The sequence below is a fragment of the Amphiura filiformis genome, chromosome 12 (assembly GCF_039555335.1).
Source record: "Amphiura filiformis chromosome 12, Afil_fr2py, whole genome shotgun sequence".
NCBI lineage: Eukaryota > Metazoa > Echinodermata > Ophiuroidea > Amphilepidida > Amphiuridae > Amphiura > Amphiura filiformis.
In genome coordinates, this window is record NC_092639.1 from 6,967,807 (window position 1) to 6,987,615 (window position 19,809).

The 19,809-nt window shown below is 35.0% G+C and overlaps 1 protein-coding gene and 1 long non-coding RNA gene across 2 annotated transcripts in view; both read left to right on the forward strand.

Annotated features, from left to right (window-relative positions):
* LOC140165727 (spondin-1-like) overlaps positions 1–12,554 on the forward strand; it is a 176,045-nt gene extending 163,491 nt beyond the window's left edge. The window contains exons 10-12 of the mRNA XM_072189035.1: positions 7,940–7,993; positions 9,194–9,367; positions 10,865–12,554. Of these exons, the coding sequence (XP_072045136.1) occupies positions 7,940–7,993; positions 9,194–9,367; positions 10,865–11,064 (428 nt within the window). The 3' untranslated portion in view covers positions 11,065–12,554. The remainder of the gene's footprint in view (positions 1–7,939; positions 7,994–9,193; positions 9,368–10,864) is intronic.
* A 2,085-nt stretch (positions 12,555–14,639) lies between these two features.
* On the forward strand, positions 14,640–19,474 carry LOC140165728 (uncharacterized). The gene is made up of 2 exons (XR_011860762.1): positions 14,640–18,868; positions 19,118–19,474. It is a non-coding gene; the product is annotated as an uncharacterized lncRNA (long non-coding RNA).
* Positions 19,475–19,809: the final 335 nt, after the last annotated feature.

A 19,809-nucleotide genomic window follows, 5' to 3' on the forward strand; every position in this document is an offset into this window, starting at 1 on the left:
GCTACACTACCGGGGTAGATCCCGGCCGGTTTATGAGGCATTACATCCCCGTACACTCCCCATTACATCCTGGCTAAGTCCCCGCTCGGACCCCGCTATTGCCAGGCCCCTTACGTCCCGGGTACACTACCGGGGTAGATCCCGGGCTGTTTGAGAGGCATTACATCCCCGTACAGAAATTGAGTTGTTACATCCCCGGCCAAGTCCCCGCTCGGACCCGCTATTGCCAGGCCCCTGGGGGCCGGGACTACAATTGATTTGTGCATAATGTTGACATAGCCTGAAATAGGCCTTCTCTAATGCCATCGGTGTGAGGATATCATGCCTGTAGTCTGAATTAACCATATTAACTTGGCCCTATTATTATTATACCTCAGGCATTCAATGTCATTTTTGCAGACTCAGGGTTGCCAACATTTTCAGTCACATAGGTAAAATCACCCAATTTTTTCAGATCCAGACTCAGGTTTGTAGAATCACCCAATTTTTATTTTCATAAACTATTGGCTTCTGGCAATGTACAAATTGTGGAAAACATTTCAAAATTCACCTCATTGGGCTACCAAATTGTGCCTTCAAATGTACACATCGTGGATAACATTTTAAAAGTCACCTAATTGGGCTACCAAATTGTGGCTTCGGCAACCCTGTCAAGACTATGAACATCTCATTTACACCTATTTTGACACATCTTGGAGACTCAGCAAATCAATAATGACTGTCAACATTAACTCTAAAGGGTCAACTGTCAACATTAACTCTAAAGGGTCAATGTCCTTTTTACTGTCTAAACCAACCAATGGCTATAAAATATTGATCTGCCATACACACACCTTGAACATGTACATGTAGCGTAGCCTATTGTTCTGCCATATACACACACATTTAACATGTAGTATGAGCTAGTATGTATGTGACCCAATGACTTTGTATCTCTCATTTGCATAATGCATGTAATGATATTGGTCTGAGCTGGAGTGACTGGTCATCGTGCACATCAATTATGATGACAATGATAGTGACTTATTCTTGAGGGGCTCTTGAGGACTTTTCTTTAAGTTCAACTTTTCATGAGTTTCAATGCAAAGTTTTGAGCTTTTTTCTTTTCTTTTCACGCGTAATTTCATCTTCTCATGATTAGTGTCATCTACACCTATGAAGACTTTGATTGTGCCTTTTCGAGATGGTATGATGGCATGCAGCCATTTTAAGCTAATGAATTCCATGTACATGAATGAATAATAGGCCTAGGCCTACCTGCTTTATGGAAATTCAATGTGATCAACATAAATTGTACATGCATTGTAACTCTGCAACTTTATGTATATCATTGATAGTTGTGTAGTGTCAGAAATGTGAATAAAGGCTGTGTTCATAATTTACTTTAAAAACAATCCCTCGCTATTGTGATTTCTAAAGGATAATCTCACTTACTTAAACTAATCGCATTCAAAAACATTTATACACCCAACATATCACTACAATTCACCAACCGCCCGAAAGGCTGTGACCGCCAAAGATTGTGACCGCGAAGCACGGGTGACCGCTAGTAATAATAATCACTGAGGTTCAAGCCCCAGATTTGCTCCTCTTCATGCACCCATAGAATATTATGGGATGGGTACTGGTGGCAATGCTGAGTAGTTAACAGAAGAGAAGTGACCCACCCACTACAACATAACAGAGGAATAATCGCTATTAATATTAAAAGAGATAGGCACTCCCAGATGTATTAAAAGTGTTATGAACCAATTTACCTGTGCACTAAAATAACATCATCTTTTTCGCTTTAGTCATCAGGCAATTGAAAAATGTATAAATTAGTTGAAGGCATGTTGTCATTTAATTATCAGTACATCAAGAATTTCTTTATCAAATTTGTTTATGCTTTTTCACAATGAGTGCAGGAATTGATTGAGCTGCTGTTTTTCTTTATTGAACTGCTTTTGTTGCTGTGATTTTATTTATCACAAAAGAAATTTAAAAATCTGACATAGGTTGTTGAAAAATGACCATGTTTGTATATAGTTTGCACTGCAGTTCAGTACATCCATGTAGGCCTGTAGCAATAAATTAAGGGCTGTCATTTTCTACGGAAGGGGGGTTCATGAATGTGTCGGTGACTGGAGTAATTTTTTACAACCCCTCTATCATGGGCTGAATTTTTTATGACACCCCTATCTCAGGCTGGACAATTTTATGACCCCCTTGATGGAAAGAAGGTATGTGGAGCACGCAAAAATGTTGATTGTAAGTGTAACGAATGCACACACAGCAATTTTGATTGTAAGTTAAAGGCCCATTCAGTGATTTGCTCATGTGAACGATCGTAAAAATCATCAAAATTCAGATTTGGGTACCTTTGTCATTGTCATAAATGTGCTAACATAGCCTACTAGTGGTTCAGCCAAAAGCTGTGTATTTAAGAGAAATAAGACATTTTACATGAATCTGTAATTTATATACTGACAGTATATAAATTAGCTATGTGTATTTGAATGGGGCTTCAACTTCATCAAAGAATCAGAACTGTGGATTAAATATTGCAGATAGTATCAAACTTGATGCCCAGATTGTTTTTCTGTGATTTCAATTTTGAGTTTTACCCAATTTCATGCAAAGCAAGTTATGTGAAAGGGGCACTTAAAGAAACGTAAGTTAGACAAGTTCTCAGAGATGCTTGTGAAGTCAAATATGGCAGTGTGTCCTTCTTTTTTACTACATATTGGATTCCACTCTGCATGGTTGTATATTATATCAACTTGAGGAGGAAGAAAAAAGAGTTTCGAAGAATGGAGATTACCCAGCCTGGAACATAGGATTGATCACCTGCAGTCAAATTTCATCATTGGTGGTGGTACCATAAGCGTAAGATGTATTGTTGTAACTTGCCAAGATATATAGACAAAGTAATAGGACAAGACACACTGCTTCATCACCTTACTGGATGGGGGATGCAAGGATACAGGCCCCAGTTGATTATGTACAGTAAGGCATGGGCTGACCAATTCTTATCATCTCAATACAACAGTGCAAAATTAAAAGTGCATTAGCAGTTGTACTGAGTTGTACTTCTTTTTGTCTGTTCTTAACTCTGAATTCAAAGTATTTTAAACATGATTTAAAGGTTTATTGACTGCCCTGTATTTCAATCTCTCAAAGAGAACATGTTTTACTCCATGAACAGGAGACCAGTTATTTTTTTAATGATTTTTAGGCTTTTTATAAAGACCATTATTAAAAAGACCATTATTAAAAAGACCATTATTAAAAAGACCATTATTAAAAAGATCATTATTAAGGATAAAATGATTTATTCAAACATGTTACTTGCAACATGATAGGTCTTGTTTTGTTTGCAAAGCAATTGCTATCTACCGAAGATAGCAGCATAAAATAAAAGAAATAGAAAATGAACATGCCTAGGGGTATTCAACTCAACAGAAGCTTTGATGTCTTTTTACTCAGGACACTGTAAACGAACTAATTGGTATGATATGGACTTTCTGTAGAACCTTAAATAGGTTATTTCAATGGTTTAATGAAAAATAATACAATTGCAAGCTCATTTCCTGGCATTCAAATGGGATTTACTGTAAAATTTGCTGAAAACTGTAGAAAAAAGCTTCTAAACATTTCAAAATACAGCTGAAATTGTACAATTTGCCTTTTTATATCTTAACAACACTTAACAAAGGTTTCGTGTAAATTTATACACATTCGTATCTGCTGTCTTCGGTAGATAGCAAGTTTTCAGTGGAAAAATGGCCAATTTCGTGCAGAATTTTCTCATATTCAGAACTCTCAAGCTAGGTAACAATACCAAATGAAACCAGATGAGTTAGAAATGACCAAAACGTCAACCTAAGTTGACCTGGAGTTTTTTGTTATGCACTGAACGGTAAATACCGTAAAATGACAGTACACTCTCAATTCTGATAGTTTAAAAACTCTGTGCATGCGGATAAATATTAGCAATATTTTGGCAAAAATGTCAGATAATGAGAGAAAACATTTCAAACTATCAGTCCCAAAAATGCACATTGTTTGCTATCTCACATGATTTTGAAGCAGGTTTTTCAGATGGCCTATATAAACAAGTAGTTCCTCACCTTATTTTCATACATCACCCAGGCCTAGAAGTGCATGGACTTAAAGTATGTGAACTTCGTCAAAAATATTTCAACAAAGAGTGGTATAATCATTATTTCAACAGTTGTCAATCAAAATTATCCAACCATTCCCCTGAAGAACAAATCATAAAATCTTAATTTTTTTTCCAATAGGCAATGTCAAAAATATGAGTTAAGTCCCTCAGACTAAATACTACTACTACTACTTTACTAGGAAATGTTTTAGTGAGCAGGTAAAAAATATTTAATAAAACATGAAGAATACAATAATTTTACAATCAATATTTGTATGAAAATTGAGCCAAATGTATATTTAGATCAAGTAGTGAACAAGTGGGGCAATCATTCACCGCTCGTAGCGCGTATTAATATTAATAATGTTTAATGTGATAGGTTTATGGTAATATTTTGGTTAAGTGTTAACATTACCCCATTATAATTGCAGATAGCCTGTAGATAAAATGTTTGTTATTTTCAAGAAGGATATAGACGGGTCTTGTGGAACAGATAGTATTATATGTGATTACATGTAATTAAATGTCAGCCAATATAAAGTGTTAAAGGCAGGTTGCATTAAAAAACTTATGTAGGGGTAAATATATACCAAAGAATTAAAATTCTCCTATTTTCCCTGAAACTGCTTGCAAATTGATGCCTTATCCGCTATTTCTTTAAACGTGATCTGAGAGTGAGCTCTTTCATCTCGTTATGTAATGCCATGAAATATTTGGCACTTTACCAGTGCAAAAATGGTGGATATATGTGTCTATTCTTACTAACCCAACCCTTGTGAATATTTATCAGGAATTCTATTTCATGTCACTTGCCAATTGCAGCAGTAGCATCCACAAGTAATGTATCATATATACAGGGTGAGTAAAATAAAGTAAGGCAAAGAAGCTATGTTTAAGTCGGAATCGAGTTGAACTTTTGATTTGTTGAAAGTTGCTATATAAATGCTTTAATCAACCTTGAGTGAAACAATCAAGTGAATCGCATCTACCATTTTCTTTTTTGTTTACTACGACACCCAATTGTAATTTTTGTCCACAAGGCACTGGTATTTAAAATGAGAGCATACACTGCGCAATAAAGATGTCAGATATGAAACTGACTTTAACTTCATAAATCTGAAAGATGGGCTGAGCCCCTCGCAGGAAAAGATCCTGGACAAGCTGGTGAATAACTCGGTAGAATCTCCAGTGCACTGCTAATCAGATTAAGAAAATGACAGTTATTCCAAATCCACATTACATAAAAGTGCAAAATTCTGATGCCTTGTGCACAAAATTGGGTATCGCTGTAAAATGGTTCATAAAAATGCTAATATCTTCATTTTTTTGGAAAGTTACTAATGAATGTAGCATTTTTGTTTTAAAAATTCCACCTGGTTCTAAAACAGATGGCTTCTTTGCCTTATTGTTGTTTATTTTTACTCTCCCTGTATATAAATATATATAAATAAATTACATAAGCCACAATTCTAGGTGGGAAAATTGTGAAAGGTTGCGAGACATTTTTATCCAATGTGGGAGTTTGTGAAAGGTGTGCAGAGGATAAATTGTCACATTTTGGGAGGCAAGGTTGACAACCTAATAGTTAATGACAGCATGTATGTTAAAACAAACTACATTTGTCATTGATTGTATGAAATGCAACAGTCATACCTACGAGGCAATTCTCAACAAATTTCACCTTTCAACGTTAAAAACCAATTTGAAATATCAATATTTTGATACTAAATTACCTTTTTTTAACCATTCCTAGAAATTTGATAAAATAATATTTTTGTACCTAATCAATATCAATTTGGTTGCATTTGAATACTAGAATAAATAGTGTAGCAGCAATGCCTAGAGGAAGGAGAAATTGGAAGAGAGATAAATAAGTGAAGCATGTGTGAAGCCCCAAGATATTCAGTGAGATTTGATAAGCCTATGTTGTCAATTATTAATGTCTCAAGCCTTCTCCAATTGTTACCTGCAAAGCTGCATGACAAACTTGAGGCAACATTCTTTTTTTTATGAAAGCTTTATCCCTTTCAACATGCTGCAGGTATAAAATGTACAACAATTGTACAAATTTCAAAATTTTGCTTTGCCATTATAATAGTATTCTTAATATCCATAAAAATGGATTCAGAAGGGTACAAACATGCATATTAATGAGTTCAGTGGTTCTTAAAAAAAGAAAATCATATTTTGTATCAACACTGAGATGTTGCACACTCATGTGGCAGTGTGCAAAGTTTACAAGCATTTAATATTTGCATTCTACTTGGAAGTGATGCTGAATATTAACTCTTTGAAGGTTTTTTTTTTAATTCGCAGCAGCATTGTGAAAAGTAACACATGGTTCTAAGAGGACCCCGGGAAATTCTAATAATGAACTTTCAGCTCTGTCTTTGGGTTCTTGAGTTATATGCAAATAAGAAGGAAAATAAAACTAGTTTCAGCCCTTTTCATTCTTGACACAGGCACTGCAAGACTCACTGAACTGTGAGAGCAATTCATTTTGTGGCAGACAATTCTGTATAATTATGTCAAGAAACTGTGGTTGCAAGTATGCTTCACTTTAAACATAAAAGTAATTCCAGATTTGGATTTTTAAGCTATAATAACAGTTGTTGTATGTTATAGCTAAACATATAGGCCTGTACTATAGTCCGTCAACTCAAAAGTACAAAGTAAATAGACCTCGGCAACTGGATGTATGAGAATAATTATCCCAGTGCAATGCATGTGTAAATGCTTCTTTGGCGCGCCAACTGCTGTGCGATTTGTACTTGCCGAGCGCACACGCTCACACGCTCTTTACTGCATCACGTTTTTTACCTCGCAGTGCGTGAGACGCAAAGCATCGACCCGCGATTCCACAGATTTGGTTTGTACTTCTAAGTTGAAGCAGTATAGGTATGTTTGTACTCTGAAGTAAATTTGATTGTGGGGTGAACAATCATTCAAACAATTTCAAATTTGGTGCGCTATAGTTGATGGTTAATAATTGATGATGATAAATTGTTACTGTTGAAGCCCATAGCTGTTTTGTACTGCAGTAGGTTTATTGACATACAAAGAGCAACTAAATAATAAGGAAAAGACGGTTTGGTTAAAACTGTTACATTTGTACCCTATGGTTGTATAGATTTGCCTAGTGATTTGTTTGTTTGCATAGAGGATGCTTAATGAGGCAGAATACTTATATAAAGGTGAAAGGAACAGAACTTAACTTATGTCTTCCATTTTTTAATTTCCAACAAGTCACTTGTGTAAACACCCCAAAAAGACAACCACTATACTGTGTTTATGTAACTTGTAGATCTTGAACTATTTCTGAATGTTGTAATATGTTTTTGCTAAATTTACCATATTATAAAAACAGCACATGTATGTAGAAGTTGTTTTTAATTTTGATTGTATCTTTAATAAATAACTGCCTACATGTCATGATTTCTATTGATTCATGACAATTGAATACAAACACTGTTGGATCATTATGCTCTGTATCATGTTAAAGAGTTCAAATGTAAAACGTGATATACGTCATTTTCAAACTTTTTGCATTAAGGCGACCAGCTAGATTTAAGTTGATACTACTTTAAAAAAATCCAATGTATATTTTTTATGAAACTATGATAAAAAACAGCACATATTTTCTTATTTTGTTCTTTTTTAAAGAGTTATTAGCCTATAAAAAATCTTAAATCGAGCAAAATAGATATCACTTTTTGCATCTGAATTTTTCTTTTTTGCTTCTGAAATCATAAAAAATAAATAAAAATGAATTGGTTTTGTTTGTTTATTCAGTGCCAGGCACAGGAGAAGAAGTTGAGCCCATACCAGCCCGGCCAAGACGACCAGGTAGGTTATCGGCTGGAAAGGAGGGGCACTGGAAAAAACACAGTATACACATTAACAGACAAGAGTGAAAAGGGTTTTTAAGGGTTAAAAAGCACAACATTTCAACAACAAAAAGTTTTTGATTAAATATGCTTGATTTTTATGATGCTATTTCAAGTTTTGTGCCGTAAATTGAGTCCAAAATCATACTTTCTTTGGCCAAAACTTGACTTGGAAGCAAAATTTTGTATAAAAATTTTTGTTTAGACCATGAGTACTTTTGCTTTTTAGACTCTTTAAGGGGGTACTACACCCCTTGATAAATTTGTGACTATTTTTGAATTTTTCTGAAAAAATAATAACACACTGGTAACAAAAGTTATGTATATTATAGGGGCAAGAGACTCAAGACAAGCGGTACATTATTTATGATAAGAAAAGAGGTACATTCTAGCAGTACCATAGCTTTTTTTTATTGACTCAATCCTAAATAAGTCATTAAGATAGTTTCATGACCATTTTTAAATTAAGATTTTGGATATAAATCCCTACAAATGTGTCTGTATAGGGGAGTAGAAATAGTTGCTCTTAAAGTAAAGCTATACTGGTATAGGCCTATAGTCTAGAATTGGTGAATAAATAGCTTCCATGAGATTAACAATGAATATTTGAATCAAGATCATATTTTCTTGGAGGTAACAAATGTTTGGTGTGGTCTCATAACACAGTTGTCTGAAGATAGCAGATAGAAGCGTGGATAAATTCAAGCAACTTGCTGTCTACTGAAGATAGCAGATAATGTATAAATTTAAGCAAATTTGCTATCTACTGAAGATAGCAGATAAGAATGTGTATAAATTCTAAAAAACTTGCTGTCTACTTAATGTGTTTTACACATGTATGCCTGTATACCTAACTCATCCAAAAAGTTGTGTTAAGTTGTGGTTATGACCACACATCTTTTAACTGAAGACCTCATATTTTTCCCCTTTTTCAATTTCTAACATGATGTTACCAAAAGACCTGTTATTTTTGTTAAATGCACCTATATTATTTTAAATGTACCTATATTATTTTAATTATTTTAATATTATTCTTCATTATTTTATATTATTTTAACTTAAAGTCAGTGGTTGGAACTCATTTACAGGTTGATAAATCTGTCATACTAAACATTTATATTTCCTTTAAAAGTTGCATTATTTTGCATTTAATTTGCAGGTCGTCCAGTCATTGATTGCATGATGACAGAATTTGGCCCATGGAGTGAATGCTCAAGTACATGCGGTAAAGGTACAATGGTACGCAAACGCATGATTAAGCAGAAGCCTAGAAATGGAGGGGTGAAATGTGGCAAAACCAAAGAGAAGAAAAGATGCACTTTGGAAAGATGCCGTAAGTACTGCTATTTAATTTTATGCCCTGGGCTGATGCCAAACTCCCAAATCAAATACTCCCTGATTTCCACCTTTTAATGGCTCAAAACTTAAACGATCAAACACTTCTTCAATCATTTTTGTTGTATGCTTGGGCTATAAATGTTCAGATTTCAGCACATTTGAAGTTCAGACCTTGTGCCTGAACCATAAACTATAGTCTGTATACCTTTCTTGAGTCAGTAATTCAGATATTGCTTTTTATTGTATATCTATATGCAATGATGAGAAGTATATAAAAGTATACATTTTCAGAAAGGAAATGATGCAAGGAATCCAACTAGCATAACATATTCCTGCAAAAATTATTGATAATTGATTTTACTTTATTGACTCAAGGAAGGTATACAGACCAGAGGCGGATTTAGAGCGGGGCTCATCTGGCGCGTGCCCCCTAATTTTGGCAGAGTCGCGCTGCGGCCCCTAATTTTGGCAGAGCGGCGCTGCAGCCCCTAATTTCGTGGCTCGGCGCCCCCCCCTATTGAAAATTCCTGGATGCACCCCTGCAGACTATAATATACAGACCATTCACCAACTGGCAAAGTCCAGCATCATTTGTTAATGAGGGTCAGTCGTTCCAAGGAGTGCGACATGCGAAATTGCTAAGCACATATCGCATATTTCATCTCTCACATAATGCGAGGGTACGCAATGTTGGTGTGATTTGTTAGTGAACAATTGGCCCGCCCTTGTGACTACGCGAGAATTCTCAGCATGTAAAGCACAGAATGGTCTGTATGTCTTTAGTCTATGACCTGAACTCACATAATTGACATATTTAGCAGACAATTTTAAATATTCATTTAAGGCCAAAAAAGTTTGTCTCAAGACCCCACGCGCATAGTTTTTAAAATGAGATTTAGCGCATAGCGCAACACGCCAGTGCATTAATTTGAAATAATAAAATCATCGTAGTTTCCAAGAAAAGTTACATTTTGGCAACAAAACAATTTACGATCATTTCAGACAAAATGTAAAAAATAAATACTTCAAGAACTGTATCACCTCGTTCGCTTTGAATACCTATCTGTTAAAACAACATGCAAGTAAGGGCTCTGCGAACGAAATAGCGGGACAATATAGATCTCACCCTTGTATAGAACACCATCACTGGGAATTCCCCATGTGTACACAATTATCGGTATAGCAGAGAAAAGATCATCATTTAACTAATTTTCATGTCATGCCAAGTAAATATTGGAATTTCCTCAACACATAAAAGTCAACTTCTTGTACTCCTTACTTACTTTAATGTAGGATAAAATAGTGGTAAATTAGTGGCACACATCAACATTTGGGGTGCACCATTCACATTACCCACAACATTACATTGTCACGTCATGTGATCGTGATTTTTTATAGAACTTTGCAAGTTTTTAAGGATTTGAATAATCCATGACCATGCATGCATCCTCTACTTCTAATCCAATTCAACATTTTGTATTTATCATTACAGCAAGAAATGAACAACAACGTAACCGTGCCAGGAACTGCAAAATGGACAAATGGGGCGACTGGTTCCCGTGCAGCGTAACATGCGGAGAAGGCGTCCAGAAACGTATGCGAAGAGTCAAGAAACCCGCCAGAGGAAATGGGAGACCATGTGAGGCGACAATAGAAGAGAGAGTGTGTTTTAACCCGCCATGTCAACTATAAAGACTTTTGTGAGCTAGGGCTAGAGTTGTATATAGCCGTTCAATGAGAGATGAGTGCCTTAAGGTACTGTGCTTGGATCTAGGACAATTTGAAATAATTTTACAATACCCATTGCACCTTGCCTTTCATTCTCTAGGGGTGTACGTGTCTGTCGCTAAAACATGGATGACAAGCCTGTGTCATGATTTGACCCATGACCTCTTGCAATAGAGTCTAGAACTTGAACTCTAACCTTAAACTTTATAACCGTAATCCTGGTTTAAAACAAATCGAATTAATGCCCCCCCCCCCAATTTTGAAACAAAGGTGCAATGGATATTCAAGAATTATACTGAAAAATTTTACGCTAATGTGAAATAAAAATGTTGAGAAGAAAATGATCAAGCATATGTCCATGTATTTACCTCAGGTAAAGAACAAACATCTAAAAAAGATGCACCATTTGTTGAAAACCATTTGCATGGCTCTGGAAGGAAACCTTTGCATTTTATTTCACTCCTAAAGCACAGTGATAACTAGAATGTGTATGATTTATGTGACCAAATAGTAAATATCTGTTATGCATAAAGAATGCATAAAAACTATATAAAATATTATACTTCATATATAGATTTAAACTAGGCATATAAACATAAAATGTTTGAATTGAATTGTTGCAAATAGTTGATGAGGATCATGTGTACTATACATGTCATTTTGTTCTCTTTAGTTTCATGAGATATGTTTAGTAAAGTATCTATAATTTGGTTCACCTCAAGTTTGGTAGTGACATAAGTGCTCTTTCTCAGTTGCGCTACAAGTGTGCCGACAAACAGCCCCTAGGCGTGTGCATGTACATGCACTCAGGGCGTTTAATTTTACGAGCGCGATACCAAACTTGAGATGAACCAAATTATAACCTTTGAATAAAGGAAAAGTATCTATCACAAAATTATGTAAATTAGACCAATGAAACTGAATTCCTTGTTTCATTATCATTATCTTGCAATATTGTGTGGAAGATCTTTGCTAGAGTATACTCGCACATATTCAACAGTTGTTTCATATGTCTGATGGTTGGAAGCTAGTGAAATGTTTAAATTAAGAGAAAATTGCAATGTTTTTAATTTAGGAATTTATGCCAAACAAAAGCCAAAAATTGTGGGACAAATGTATTGAAGCACTGCTTTCTTATTTGAAAATGAAGTAGTTTTTGTTTGACTAAAATACATTATAGTATTCCCCTTACACCCTTTTTTTTAAATGCATATCATACAAAGAGTCGCTTCATTTTGAATTCAACTATGTATATACATTCAAATATTTTCTTTCATGAATTTTGATGCAACAGGCTGAACATAAGAGGAAACAAGGACTTGATTTTCATAAGCCTCATCAGGTAAAGTACATTATTATTGCTAGAATCAAATTTTATTTAATTCTGAAAGTGCCATTTTTTTAGTTCCACAAGTTATTTACATTGTTTGTTATAAAAACTTTTTAAAAAATAACCAAAGACATACACCCGGAGACAACACCATACATCTTTGGCGTTGAAATAAGTTTGTAACTGTTGTTACAAATTTGTACTCCAAAATTGAATGCTAATCATTAAGATTGGTGTATTAGCTTTTTGGCTACACTTTTTTAAAATGTGTATCACAACAGAAAACGTTTGTTGTGCAAATGCACTGGAAAATGGCTTATCAAGGTGCGCCTATGCTAGTGAGGTTATATGAGAAGATTCAAATAGCCCTCTGTGTAACTCTATGGTAAATCCCTCAAATTGGATTATCATCCATGGGCACCAAGATACATTTAACAAAAGGGTTGCAAAAGTTTGTGCATGTAGTGCTTTAACATGCTTATATCACAAACTAGTATGCACTATAGGAATCCAAGTTTGCCTGGCTGACACACAGGGAAGTAATCCAGATGTAGACTATTCACCTTTCTTCACAAACAGCAGAATCTGGATATGCTACTATACAAGCTTATACAGTCCAACTTCTTGTATCCAGCCATGATGGGACACAGCATTGGTTGCGGAATAAGTGATAAATCTGGATGCATAATGGTGTAAAGGTCTCAAAGCATTTAACACATATTTTGAAGATTGCATGTCTGGATAACAGAGAGGTCTGTATATTGGAGGTTCATATAATTGGATGCTGGACTGAAACCACAACTGCAGATTATAAACCGTCAGTTTTTTGACACAGATTTTAAATATACTGAATATGTATTGACATAGGTGGATATATGTAAATAAATGTGTGTAGATTTTAAGCATAATGACTTACGTACCAGCAGACAAAATACAGCAGAGTGCATGTACTGTAATCAAAAAATATATAATTTTAGATGTAGAACACATGTCATGTTCAAGGGACCAAAAAATGTCATATTTACATTATAATTTATTAAGCATAGCTGTTGCCTCTATAGACATATATAAATACCTAGACTGCCATCAAACCAGGAATTTGGATGAGCTAGCTGGTGGAATGGAGATTGTTGTTCATGTCTGTGACGTCATTTTTTGCCAAATCTTTTGTGCCGAAAAATGAAGAACGTGCAAACTGATCATTATATGTCAGTGTTTAGAATGATCTTGTATCATCAGTGCATCACTGAAGAAAAACAACACTATATATTATATATCAAGAAGTACAATGTTAACAAAGTTTTCATGACTTAATTAATTGTGAAATATTGCTGGCCTGCTACCATCCACTGGTCTTCAATGCCAACTGATGTATTACATTTTCCCTATAACCCCTGAAAAGTAAGCTGAACACAATTTTGTAAATAAGGTTGCTGGTTTAACTGGCTACATAATTGAAACTTATGACCAAAAAATCATGGTATGACCTCATGTAAAACACCTTATTAACAGAAGTTACAAATCCTCCATTTATAATTATTTTGCAAACACGTTTCCCAGGCGACTTCATGTCTGTTAAAAAATAAAACGTTCTTCCAAATGTCATATGAATAATATAGAGTCAATCGACAGTATCTGAATTTCTAAAGCTCTTCAAAGACTAACAAGTAGATATTCTATGATATGTATAATATGATCTACCAAAATATTATTTGGTTTCAAGTTTTTAAAATAAACCAAAAACACTTGAGCCAAGTGATAGCTGAATTCTTATACAATGTAAATATTATCCAAAGTGAATACATTTTCTTAAGTGTGTGTTTTTGATAATTCAGAAATGATTTGTTGAATTTTACCATTTTTTGAAGTAGAAAGTGGGTAGTTGCTGAATAATTCATCGTAAGTTGAGTAAAACAAATTAATTTTTATATGGTGTATAGTGTTTTTCTTTTCTTTTTTTAAGGGATCTGGAATGAGCGTTTTGAGCGTTTCGACAGTATTTATTGTGGGACATGAGAGCACATCAGACATATCGAATTGCATTCTGAATACGAAGAATGTCTTTCTGATATCAAATAATTTTCATTTTTGAAATTCACGATATAATACAAATTTTATGACAAATTATTAAAATTTGATATTTTTCACATTTTGATATATAACAGTCCTCAAAGTAAATGTTATAAATCTAATGATATATTCTTAAAGTGTATGTAGCTGGGAGGAAAAGCCGACGATCAAATGAAAATTTTGACCTTTCATATTGAAGATATGGATTTTTTTCCCAAAAAGACCTATTTTTTGTTGGTGTTTTGGGGAAAAAAATCCATATCTTCAATACGAAAGGTCAAAATTTTCAATTGATCGTCGGCTTTTCATCCCACCTACATACACTATAAGTATAAATCATCAGATTTTATAAAGTTTACTTCGAGTACTGTTAAATATCAAAAATATCAATTTTTTATCATTTGCCATAAAATGTGTATTACATTGCGAATTTTAAAAAATCAAAATTATTTGATATCAGAAGGACATTCAGAATGCAATTCGATATGTCTGATGTGCTCTAATGTCCCACAATAAATACTGTCCAAACGTTCATACCCCACCCCTTAACAAGCAAGTACAATTTCGACTGTTTCCAGCTCCAATAGACTGTAAACAGATCTTTCTGTCAACAATCAAATATTAAAGGTTTGTTCATTGGGTTGTTTCAGTTGAAATCAGTTCACCCCTGAAGATGTGACCTTAATCTTCCGCATAGGGAGTGTGAATTTCAAATGGGGTTACCTGACTGAGTGATCTTATTTGGTATGTTTGTGGGAACCTATGGTGTGTGCACAGAATTAGAGGAGAACCAGGACTCCCTATGCCGCCACGCACAATAGCGCCGTCAGCCATGGGGGTATTCGGGACCTTGCCGACAGTGCGCGGAGACAAACGAAAACAATTCTGCGTCTCATCTGAAGCATCTTGGATCAGTTGCGTCTCTCAAATGCGCCCATCATCCATCATATTGCGCTTGCATGACAACGAATGCCTCAAGTACATTCCGAAGGAGGGAAACCGAATACCACCAATTTTTGCTCCATGCCTGTATCAAGATGGCGGTCAAGTCCTGGTTTTCCTTCTCTAAATCTGTGGGTGTATGCCAGCAAATAGATAGAAATTGAAATTCTCATCTTTAGGCAATTTTGTTCTGCAATTGACCTTTCAGTTTTCCCATTAAAATTGAAATGCACATAGAATGTAGGAACTGAAAATGCCAGTCCCTACATTCCCATTCTACCTGTACATATGCTCACGGATATGACAGTTTGCCCTGAACAGGATGAAGTCATACTGATTTTCCTTTCATGCTTTCTGGTAAATTGACTTGCGACTCCAACTGCAGAAATGAATTCATGCTTAATACTGAGTTAGGTTTTAACTGTCAATGTCTGTGTCATATCGTTTAGGAAAATGAGTTCCTTTGACAGAATGAGTATCTTTTCCATTTTGGTTATTAAAAGAATTTTAAACCTATTGTTTCTGAAATGATTGCAACAAGATGAATTGAGTATCCATATGGCACACCTTGTATGCAACAGCTTAAAAAAGTAATATTGAGGGTTCAGAACCAGAAAGCCGTAGCGCACTATGACCAGCTCTCACAAAATGAGCATAAAGTTGGCTCCTTGCTTGGTCTTCAAAAATCAATATTTCCTCCACAATGCTATTGAATTTTGTCATGATTAAGGTTACACGAAGAAACATATAAAAAACGTATAAAAGACGTATAAAGTTGTTCTCTAAAACCGCGTTTTCTCAGCAATCAAATATCGCAGATCGTCAAATGTTGGTGCATGGATGTATCTTTACATTATTTTTGTCTGTTTATACAAATTTTTAGAATCCGTTTGAAAATCCTTCGTTTAAATCATTTTTACGCACCATGTTCACAAGATCAAAAACGCGTTCCATGCAGTTTTTTTCAAATGTTCGCTCCGTATAAAACCACGCCGAGTGATTGTTTTCTCCTTTTTTGTATCGTACTACAAATCGACCAAAGAAATAATGTTGCCATGGGGAAGTACCAAATATAATACCGATATTTTATTAGCCCGTTTTTGGGAACAATTTTTGAGAATCTTGTACCACAAAACACTGTTATGTTACATTATCGATATCTGGATTGTGGAACGTTAATCTTGATATCTAACTGCCTACATTATTTCTCAAATGTCTGTCGCTTACTTTACCATTTGAATTTCACTCCAAATTTAAGCTACTTTTGCAAAAAACAAGGTTTTTCGCCATCGACACTTCCGACATTTACAGCGGTAATGAGCTTGTTTATCATAAGAGCCTGTTATGCACTATTCCATAATAGTCAGTTTGAGATCAATCAATTTCATATGTCCCCAAGTGGCTCAATCGGTTAGCGCGTCGGACTTACGTTAGACTATATATGATACTATAGTTTTGAGCTGGAAAACTTTGGTACGTGTTCGAGTCCCCGTGTTGTCCATTCCATTTATTTTATTTTATTTTTCTCTCACTTTTTTTCTTCTTTTTTCTTGTTTGTTTCTTTCTTTCTGACTGCAGCGATTGATTGTTTTTGCCCGTTTTTTTTCCATTATATAATTCAGGAATTTTTAGGCTACAGGCGCAGGCCTAATAGGCGCGGCCTATGAATATATTTTTACAAATTAGATTAACAAAATATTGGTTGTTGGTTTTGTTATTGTTGTTGTAGTTATTGTTGTAGGCCTATTATATTGCATAATCAGGGTATAAATAGGCCTACTATAGCCTATAGAAGCATTGATTTATTTCACGACAGATCATCCAGGATAATTTTAAAAATTGAAAATTTAGAAAATCCAAAGGAAAATTGCCGAAAACGGCTGCCCACAATCAACCCCCCATCAGCCCATATGGTCCTATAATGGTCGCCCCCTCCCTATCCCTGTACAAACATAGGGATGACTCACAAGCCGCGGTTTGTCCGTGGCCCTAGTTCAGATTGATACACTATTGTACACGTGAGTTCATTCTTTTCTGCATGGCTGTTTGCATTATTAACTTACGCCCCTCTGGAATCAAGCCTTGAAAATCAATTGTATTTAACCTTAATGGACTGTATCTTCTATAGTGCCCTGGCAACTTTATGCTCAATTTGTTGGAGCAGGTGAGTTGAGGCTTTCTAGCTCGCAACCCTCGATATACCCTTCATTTATTTCAGTTTCATTCATGTTATTGAATCTTAACAGTTGACCACATAAACTAGTATGATGTATCAAATGTAAAGTGTACATATATTTTTATGATGTTTGATAGCCAATAATAACTTCCATTGTAAGGGGAAAAGTTAGGGATCAAAAAAAGTCTGATTATGCGTGTATATCGGTCTTCACATTTCACACATACGTTTCTGGAGTGAGGAAAATGAAAGCACACAGAACATCAAACTTTTGGCTTGTTCCCTTACAAGACTACATTTTTAAAATTATCGGAACCAATAATGCATTCTATAAATTGAAGGTACCTATTGTTCCTGGAGTACTCCATCCCGGGTACTCCATACACATTTGAAAGTGAAATAAATTTGCAAAGGCGTATTTCAAAATAGCATAAATATAAATAATGAAATTAAAAAGTATTTTGTGATCCTAGCATCCTCTTTTTATGACATTTTTTAATAGATAGCTACGAAAAAATTGATTCCGATTTTGTGTTTGCGAGTTATGCATGATTATGCGTATTACACTGCTCCTTATTCGTACTGATACACCAGAACGTAATTCAAATTTGATGATATTTTTGCTAAACAAATTAATCTGCAAGAAATATTTTGTACATAAACATTATGTAGCCAGAGGTTTCCAGTGGTATATAATCTCAACTTGTTTTGAAAAAGTGGGGGTTATATAAGGCTGTGGATTACAACGAAATGCCCTTTTAATACAGCAGAAATGTGGCCGTTTCTCATCATTCTAGTAATATGGTGTTGTATTTTCCTTTATTATAAAATGAGAAAATCATGAAAACATTCACATGAATTATCTTGTGAAAGCTTCTCAGTGACGTACATCTACTGTGCAACATGCAACAAAACTTGTTTGTTTTAAGTTCTCTTTAAAAAACACCCAAGTGGTATACTTTCTGTTTAGCATTGTTTCCCTTTCCAATTGACATGTTTGATGTTAATAATTGATAGTTGCAACAATAACAACAAAACACTCAAGCTTGTCCAACTGCTTATTTGTTGTTGTTTTACTACATTGTCATTTTATATATATTTGTATGCAAATAAGTTCATTTGCAGATTTTTAACAGGCAATCTGGTAACTTTGCTCTCAAGTTTCTCACATTCTACATCAATCAAGATACTATCACTGACTGTATGAAATACTTAAGGTGTTCATATTGGAAGAAATGCAAGTACCATAGGTATACACCAATCCGAGAAGCGTTTACTGTATTTGGCCCTCTATTGACGGCAACACAGATGTACCAGAGCGGGAGATTTAATTCGTAATTCAATACTCATGATTGTGTATTGAATATCACTGTTGTGTATAATTCCCGGGTACAATTCTGTATAGCACACAATAAATAATGGATGGAACCCCGACCTCGGGACACCGCAGTTTTACATCGGGGACACCGCAGTAATGGCGAAGTCGGATAGGTGTATAGGGTGAGAAGTTTATTTTTACTTGGAGAACATTTTTAGCATGTAAACTTTTTTTTTTTTTTCTGTGCACAATTAAGACGGCCATTTTTCAGATCACTATGGGAAGGGGTGCACTATTAAGCCCCTCTGGAGTACAGGACTGATCCAATAACATGTAGATAACCATATTGTTTATAGTAAGTGACGTATAATTTAATGTGATCATCTATGCAGATGCATGCTATCAGTGTATACATGTGATTTAGAATTCTGCTTTTTGGTGCTATCACTGATTTAGGGTTGATGTCAGTTAAGTCTGCTAGATTTTGTACCCTTTTGTGTGAAGGAATAAAAAAACAATACATTGTAAATGAATCAAATATTATTGTCATCATGGTTATTGTGTGTGTGCTTCTAGATGCATAATCATTAATGTATTTTCATTCTCTTAGTCTGGCTGACATTACAAAGAGTCTTGCTGCCTTCCCCCTTTACCTGGTTGCTACATGTATAGCATTGCACCTAACAGGACAATATGCCCAGAGTATTCCACTCCCACCAGTATAATTAACAGTAATTTTGCCCGGGGGGATCACTCGCTTACCAAAGTGGTATGCATGCTCGTCCCAGCACCTCAAAAATGGACCCTAAATGGCGTAATCAGTGTAGAAAAATTTCACCCCTTATTGGCGTAAGGCTCTGAAAATCTTACCCC